At 42.8% G+C, this 8,955-nt stretch overlaps 1 protein-coding gene across 1 annotated transcript in view; it reads right to left on the reverse strand.

Annotated features, from left to right (window-relative positions):
• The window catches only part of RFX8 (regulatory factor X8), a 534,555-nt gene extending 528,982 nt beyond the window's left edge, over positions 1–5,573 (reverse strand). The window contains exons 1-4 of the mRNA XM_069203480.1: positions 5,544–5,573; positions 5,211–5,306; positions 5,054–5,131; positions 1,461–1,574 (exon numbers count right to left, since the gene is read on the reverse strand). Coding sequence (XP_069059581.1) covers positions 1,461–1,574; positions 5,054–5,131; positions 5,211–5,306; positions 5,544–5,573 — 318 coding nt within the window. The remainder of the gene's footprint in view (positions 1–1,460; positions 1,575–5,053; positions 5,132–5,210; positions 5,307–5,543) is intronic.
• Between the last annotated feature and the right edge of the window lie 3,382 nt (positions 5,574–8,955).

Here is an 8,955-nt window from a genome sequence, read left to right on the forward strand (position 1 = left end):
GTGCGAGTCGCAAATATGAAGGGAACACCCCTTCCTATTTGCGATTCGCATTCCCATTTTGCGAGTCGGTACCGACTCGCAAAATGGGAATGTGCATTGTGATGGCCGTTTTGCATGGCGCAAACTGCGATTTTCGCAGTTTGCACATGCAAGACGGATACTACATCTGGCCCTTGGTTTTTAGGTATATGGAATAACGTGGGACAATTCCCGGGTTGTAACAGTAGCCCACCTGATTAGCAAATGAGGGGCTGATCTAAGAGAATAGTGAATCGTGGCATGCAAAGAAAGCTGAAACTTTCTAAGATGGCAGTGTGGGCAGCGCCTTGTGAATCATAGATTTTCCCAGACAGTTTCTGGGATGAGAAGTATTGAAGTATGCAGATAAAATAAGTCTAGCCTTATTACTCTTGCTGTCATATTGTGTTATATAAAGGAAACTACATTCTGCAATGTCAATATCCTTTAGATGTGATTTTGCTCGTGCTTATACTCCAGGGACATAAGCTTGTGTTCCAGAGGCAACCGTTTGTCTGTGGATACTTTCCAGTGACTGACTGTAGAGTAATTCATTCATCCCTCTCTACACCTTTCAATGACTTCTGCACCAGTTCATTGGATATACTGTAGTAGGTGTTTTTTTGATGGCATAGAATTATTTATTATTGTGATAATGACGCCCCTCAAAACACTCAATTAAGATCACAATTGACCCTTTGAGTGCTACGGACAAGATGGACTTGTACTCAGCAAGATTGGAGCTGGCTGGGCTGAGGTCGAGACCATATCGTCCTTAAACCAATGAAGTAGCTGCCGTCGACGGAAAGGCATTACACTACCCACCCTATTTAGGGTGAATAGCACAATGTCCTTTTTTCTGTCCGGTGCCGTGAGGCTTTACCTGGCAGTGAGGGAGAGAAAAAAACAATAGTTACCTCAATAATCTGGGACAAAACTCACAGAGTGTAGAGGTCATTAGCATTCTGTTTTTAAAAAACAAACTATCACTTTGTGAGTTTTTCTTTTTTTAAATTAAAATGTGGTGGATTAAATCGACAGCAGCTTTCAAAACTGACGGCAGAGGCCCACCAAAGTTTGTGCACTTCAAAGGGATTCGCTGTCATGGCAGTACCTCTCAATATAGAGAGCTGAGCAGCTGGCAAGCAAATGTCTTTCAATTTGGTGAAAAGTAGTATATCAGGGTGGTATAGGTAATGCCCTCCACACCTTGACAGGGTGTACTTCACAGGCCTAAGTAAAAAGCAACTGTGACACTGGTCAAATTCCACAGGATCCATGGTGACACCGATAGATTGAATAATAAGGCATTACTTACCTGGTATCCAAAAGCCACAGGAGGAAATAATAGTCTCAAAACGTGCAAATGCTATATGGTGACAGACAGACAGACACACACACACACTAAAACATACTCATGAGAGACGTAGATGCTAACTCACCTTATACAGTTTTACATCATAGCACTGAAATAAATGAGAAACGTCTGGCAGTGACATCAGAACCAGAGCTTCGTAAGACAAAGACTTCCAGAAAAACGTAACAAGGTCCTCTACCTAAAATATAAATTATAAATGTTAAATTTTTATTATATTTCTTATATTCGTTAGATAGAAGTATAGCTGAGTTACTACATGAACTTGCCACAAAGATCTACAAACAATGCAAAAAAACACCTGCTTGTCGTGTAATACTTATGAAGCTCATGGGGAACTGAAGAGTCACAGACGGAGAATATTAATTTCAGCAATACAACAAAGTGGACTGAAGCTCAGGACAGTTCCATATGTTACGCGTGTAGACAATATGACAAAAGTAAATGTTTTGTCAATCAAATATTCAGGATGCAGCAGGTTATTTGGAATGACATTAACTTTTCCCACCTGTCTCAAGTTGATCAGTGAGAGCGACCCCTATGTTCCTGTATACACAATTAGGCGATTAGAGCATATACACCACAACTAATGGTGAGGAAATGTGTATTTATTTTTATACTAAAATATGTTTAATTTACACACTTCTATGTGCTATTTTAGCCAATGGACATGAAGGTTTTTAACACACAAGTATTTGTTAACACTATTGCCAAACACTGGTAGCCAACTCACTAACAATGTCATGTAAGAAGCCACAGTCCTGAGGGCTCTGTCTGTTTAAGAACAGCCCAGTCTACACCTCTTACCCACTTCCCCTTTATGGGAAACCATGCTCAGTACCAGGGCTCTAAATGGGATGAAATAAGTGGAAGGTCTCTAAAAGGGCTGGGCCTATGTAGTTAAGGATGTGGCTTAAACATGTGAAATAAATTTTTGTGATTCCAAAAGCATGCCACCCAATTTGTATTTTGGAGCCTCTATGAGCTTCATGTTATTTGTTCCAGATATGTAACACAGCAACAGGGCTGGGTGGAACTCGCAGAGTTTTGCTCAGTGGAATTCCACAGTGTTAGATAAAACCTCTGCTGGGAGATTTCGCAGAATTCAGCGAGCCGTCTGAATTCTGGCAAATTGCGCTGCTCACGCTGACTTTTAGCATTGCGCGCTGCTTCTTTCTGCCGTTTGACTAGATTTTCTACTCGAGCGGCAGCTTTCTCAACGTGAACGCCCGCAACCTGCTGCAACCACCTGCGTTGAGAAATCTTGCTGGAAGGCGTTCTAGCACCCGCAAATCATGCTAGGGGACGCGAATTCTCGCAAATTTACTGTTAGCGAGCCGCATGCCAGAAAACCTCCGGCACACAGTTGTTGGTGGAGTTTTCCCAGAGTTCTGCGCTCCAAGCAGAGCACAGTGTGGGCAAAACTCTGTGTACTCCGCCGGCAGAAGATAATTTTTTACCCACCATACACAACAAATTACATAAACCTAAAACTAGCTAGGACTATTGAGTTTGTTAATGACCGAGCGCCGTGTAAGATAAAGCACTGTATACGAGAAATATGATATAAAGAAAATATTTTTTATAAAACAACATACTGGAAATGCTCTTAGGGAATCCAAGGGTAAGTAAAACATGTGAAATATAAACAGAAACTAAATTGCTTACATGGATTACCTTAACGTTTTTCACACTCGTTCATAAATTGAGTAGTATTTTTACTAGCAAGGTCAATGATACTGGTCCCGATAGCGACCCGTTTCAAGGTCCGTCTTTAATTAGTACCAGGTCTGAGACCCCTATAGACCTGGCCCACATGAAGCTCTGCCCAAAATAGTCACATATACACAATGTATGATGAACCTGCATTTTGAATGAAGTAGGCAAGGCCTGGATCAATGGTGTAGCAAAGGTACCCACAGCCCCATGATGCAGGGGGCCCTGAGCTCCAGGGGCCTCCCTCAGCTCAATACCCGGGTCTGTGAGCTCCTGAATAGGTACAGAGAGAGGCCCCCTCAAATTTTGTTATGCCACTGACCTGCATGAGCCATGCTGAGGTGTGTAGAATTTAAGTAAAGGGCACCGGTGTGGAGTCTGGGAGGCCATAAAACAGGAGGGCGTTACCAAATCCAGATTTTGTATCTGCATCTTGAAATAGGAGTATTTTATCACCCACTTTGTCTTCCTCTCAGTTTGTCTCTCCAAAACTGTCTATTGCAGCTCCATTTGCTAATGCAAAATGTGCCCCGACCAAAAACTGATATCTTACAAACTTTTGATTGTCTTGACTACGGCTCCCTCCTTGATGAAGGCATTTCAGTTAACACTCTTGTGCCCTCTGTGCAGAGAGACAACTGATGCTATAGTTGTGGACAATATCAATTTGTTCATTTATTGAATCATTCTCTTCACACGATTTTCAGCTTTTTAGTCTATTGACTATTCAAGCTTACTTTTTATACACTTTATTTAAATTCATGAGCTCCCTTCCCCTTTTGTCCGCAATTGCACATTTTCAGTATTATATATAATTATGTTCTTTTTCTATCCTCCATTTGTCCAGTCTTGAATAAAATATTTCCTTACCCAACTCCTTTGTTGTCCTCAGATGTTTTATTAGTCCTGGTCTCTGCCTTCCAGTGCTGATTTCCATTTGAAGACTATAGGACCATATTACGAAAGTTAGGAATTGCGATTTCCTAATTGTGTTTCCATGCAAATCGCAATTCTAAATGTACGAAGCTCCACTGAGCTTATTTAGAGATTCCCTGTGGGTTGCAATAGACCTACCTCATCAATATTAATGAGGTAGCTTGCAATTTGCAACACACTGTGAATCTAAAAAATCACAGGGATGGTGGTCTGCTGGTGTAAGCAGACCACCACGTCTGTGATTGCTTTTAAATAAAGCTTTTAAATAAAGCAATCTTATTTTTTGTTGTAAACAGCAAAAAATAAAATGTTTCAGTTTCATTTTTTAAAAGAAGTCAGTGGTCTGTGGGACCACTGCCTGCTCTTAAAAAGAGTGGTTTGCATGCATTCACAAAGAGGAAACTGTGTTACCACTAATTTGAGATTGATGGTAATTGTGATTATTTTGCGGCCACATTCACGGTCACAAAACGATCATACATACCACTAAGAGTTGCTATTAGGAAGGGACGCCCTTGGCACGCCCCTTCCTAACAGCGAGTTGCAAACCCATTTTGCAACTCGGTAAATAGATTACCGAATTGCAAATTTGGGGTTGTAGGTAGGGAAATGCTTTTTCTTGGTTGCAAACGGGCCGTTTCTGAAAATCAGGCCGTTTGAGACCAGGAAAAAGCTATGTACATCTGGCCCTTTGTCACTACTGGCTTTAACTACTGGAATTCACTGCCACCACTTGTCAGTTTAAAAACCCACACCCCCGTCCTAGGCGTCTCTCACAAACACGACTTCTGCCCATAGAATTGCCAGAGAACATTTCACCTGCTAACCGTGAGCATCTATTTGAAACTATAAAAATAGTTTTTTTTAAATCCAGCTGCTTCTTTAACAATCATGGTGATACAAATAGATCTTCGGTGTAATCATTTAATATATAGCAACAAAATGACAGGATATTATTAGACCATTCATAAATCAGCTTGCATAGAGATAATTACTGTGAAGCCATACCCGTTCTAATTCTTTGTTCCTGATGTTCTGCAGGATGTCTTGACAATAGTTATAATATTCATCAGCAAGAAACATAAACTAGAGAATAAGCAGATTGATTAAAGAATGTAGGCAATAAAGTGCAAGGCACGAATAATCGAAATGTGTCTCAACTTACCAATTTAGAGGAGTGCTTTCTGCATAGTTCCTGCTCCCATGAATTAAACCTGGTGAATTCAGTTAAAGGGCTTTCAACAATGGCATCTTTCCTTATCTGTGAAACGATACCAGAATGACAATATCTTACTTATATCAGGAAAAATTATGGGCCGCCTTTAATGCTTTTCTAAATCAAGTGAAAATCTAAATAACATTATTTTGTGGTAAAATATGAAATATACTGATATCATATGGATTTCTAGAGTTACATGGTACTGAAAATGAACACAGATACCAAGAATATTGTCTTAGATGTACTCCATTTTGCCTATAACTGGCATTTGACTCTAACTGCAAGAGTGCACTGCTGACCATAAGCCATAGTTACTCTGAAACTCCACATCTAGTCCTTCCGCTCAAGAACCTTGGAAATAATGTGGCTCAGTGGAGCACTGTCAGCATCCCTCCCCCCACCCCTTTGTGAAGCACACACAAAGAAGGCGAGCTCTAGATCAGTGGTTTCCAACCTTTTGAATCCGGAGGACCCCTACTGCATCATTAGTGAAGCCGGGGACCCCCAAGCAATTTGTACAATTTAAATTTCAAACATTAAAACCGTAATGCGCAATAAACACACCAAACAAATACTCAAATCACTAAACATATAATTCTTTTATATTGAAAAAATATGCAAAATTTAAATGTTTCGTTTTAATTAGGAAAGGTGAATCCTCGGGTCAGATTCTAACTTTCCGGTAAGATCTGAGAAAGCTTTTTCACATAAATATGTGGTGAGGAAAGGAAGTAAACCAGAAGGGCCTGTCATCTCTTCCTAGACTCTCTGTCACATGTAATTCATTTGTTTTATTGCATCACATGTAATTCATTTGTTTTATAGCACCTCTCATACCACTGTAGGGTGTCAGAGCACTTTACAGGGGGCTACAAGGTTTAGGATTCACATATCATCCATACTGGTAGGCATTTTCTAAAAGTGCTTGGTCTGGAGAAGCACAAACTCAGGATTCATAACACAACACAGTTGTTAGCATTGTCTTTAATAATAAGAATGTATTTCTACACAAGCAAACCTTTTTTTAGCAGCATAAGGTTAATGAAAGACAGAAAAAAACAACATTCTAATTTGTGCCATGCAGTATGCATGCAGCTCTTTAATGGCAGTTCATAGCTCACTGTGCTAGATTACGATTATGAACTGCACAATAACAATAGAATTGCTGTGACAAAAGCAGTAACCCACTGTGCCATCCACAGAAAATACTTTGCATGATACACGTCCTTTGCAGCAGGTATATTAACCACCTGCGCTACCTTTGAGTCAAAACTGCCACTGCCCAAAACTCTCATTCCTCTCCAGCAGGTACATTAATCACTAGAGTTAGCTTGATGCTTTTATTTTTGCTGTGCAAGGAGCTTTTCAGTGCTTTTAAAACTGCTGAACAAAGAAAGTAATAAAAACAAAGACACGCACATACGTGTATTTCAGAGGCCCAAGCTGGAGAAGTGCCTTCCTCCCAGCACAGGCCTACGGACCCCTGGGAATGTGTCACGGACCACTGGGGGTCCACGGACCACAGGTTGGGAACCACTGCTCTAGATGATCAGCTCAATTAGCCACCATTCCGGAGGGGTGAAAACTATGGAATATGCATCCTCTTTGTACGGCTTTGTATTGTTCAAGCAGCTCTTGAAACACATGGCCCAGATTTGAGAGGGCAATGCGCCTCCTTGCACCATATTAGCGTCATTTTTTATGAAGCTAATGTGGCCCAACGAGGAAAAAATTGCTGCGACATATTTACAAAGTGGTGCAATGCATGCATTGAGCCACTTTGTAACTCTTTGTGTCACATTATGTCTCCGTCAGACATAATGTATGCCTGGGGGCGTTCCCCCGTTGGGGGGACCGCAAAAATGGCGCAGTGGAATCTAAGTGATTCCACTGCACCATTTTTAGCAGTTATTTCTATCACCTGCACAGAGCAGGTGTTAAAAGGGGGCATACCATTGTTTTCAATGGGCCCCTATGTACTCTGCTCGATTAGTGCCAAAATGTTGGCGCTAACCCTGCACACTGCATCAATAACGTCAAAACTTTTGATGCTATTGCCCCTACCACTTGCCATGGTCCACAGTATATTACGTTTGGCGCACACACAGTGGCGGTAAGAGGGCGCTAAGGAAAGTGGCACTGCATTGGATGCAGCACCACTTTCCTTAAATTCACCTGTCCTATACCCCTCACCATACAACACCATTATTCTGGGCCCCAGCAGTTCCCCGAAGGCAGCGTAAAACTCTGCAGGAAGACCATTGGGTCCTGGAGTCTTGCCAGAAGCATATCTTTAATCACAGCTTTGATTTCCTGGGGTGTCACAAATCCACCCAAGCCCCCATTTGCTCCAGAGGGAAAGTATGGAGTCGGAGCCACCCCAAGTATGCCCCCACCAGACTAGCTGGCACCAAACCCAGGCACCTATACAGCTCAAGATAATAGCCCTAAAAGACCTTGTTAATATATGTCGGGGAGTACAATGCTGTTCCCTCCGGAGCCACTAGGTGAGTGATGGGGCACCACTCAACTCATGTCTGATAAGTCAGGTAAATAGCCTCCCAGACTTCCCCCCTCCTCCTAGTGAGCCCTGCTGACATACTCCCTATAGTTGTAGCAGTGCAGCACTTCATATCGGTCCTTTGCTTGCGTGTCTGAGTCTGAGCCTAAACTCTGGTCAAGAGGCTGCAGACCCTCCTCTAGTGTACACAGCTCACCATCCAGTTCTCAACGCAGTCCAACCAACTGGCCCAGGCGGTGCCCTCCAATTACCACCTTGAAGGCCTCCCACTCGGTTAAACAATCCGTGGCTATACGCTGGTTGTCGTCAAAATATCCCACAATAGCTTCCCTGAGTAAATCCCTATAGGGGGCCTCCATGGGACGATTGTATTCAACCACCAGGCAAGTATGTCCGGACGGTCCTCCTTCACCTGAAAGACCATGAACAGTCGGCTATGACCTGAGGAGATACATCCAAGTCTGTCTCTCGCCTCTATTTGATCAGGCAGCGCAAGCACAATCTAAGCGTGAATGCAGCTGCTACGTGGGTGAGTAATAGGAGTACACCCTCACTCTCCCATGCTGAGTCCTCCAGATGTCCTCAAGCTAGCAACCAGTCTTGAAACCAGGCTGCCAACTTGTGGGATGCTGCTTGAGGCAAAGGTAGAGTCAAACTATCAATGACAGTGTCAAGGACACAATTGAAGTCCCAACCTAAAATCAATGCATCAGTATCTAGTCGACCCGATACTCCCCAGGGTAACCTGTCTACCACAGAGCCTGCCCGAGACCAGCACATATCTATCTCCCTTCCTTCTCTATTGTGGTGAATAATGCCTCAAACAAAATCCCCACTTCCACCCATAGGAGAGTCCTCCTGGCATAAGCAGGGTCTGTCGCGAATACCTGCCCCCCACCAGTGGCGCTGCAGTTACCAGACCTCTATCCCCACAAGGTGTGTTTTCTGCAGCATGGCTATATGAACCCCCTGAGTTAGTTTTGTATGCTGTGCCTCTTAGCTGCAGACCCCATTCTCCTAATGTTCTTTGTCAGGAGTCCTTGGTACGTATCGATCATTCAGAGTACATACTGGCGGTCACTCTAAACCTGCGCTCGGGACCCCTCCCTCCCACAGGCCCCAATACGCATGGCAATCCTTGAGGCAAAACACTGTCAAACCATCCCCAAA

The sequence above is a fragment of the Pleurodeles waltl genome, chromosome 8, assembly GCF_031143425.1.
Source record: "Pleurodeles waltl isolate 20211129_DDA chromosome 8, aPleWal1.hap1.20221129, whole genome shotgun sequence".
Classification (NCBI taxonomy): Eukaryota; Metazoa; Chordata; class Amphibia; order Caudata; family Salamandridae; genus Pleurodeles; species Pleurodeles waltl.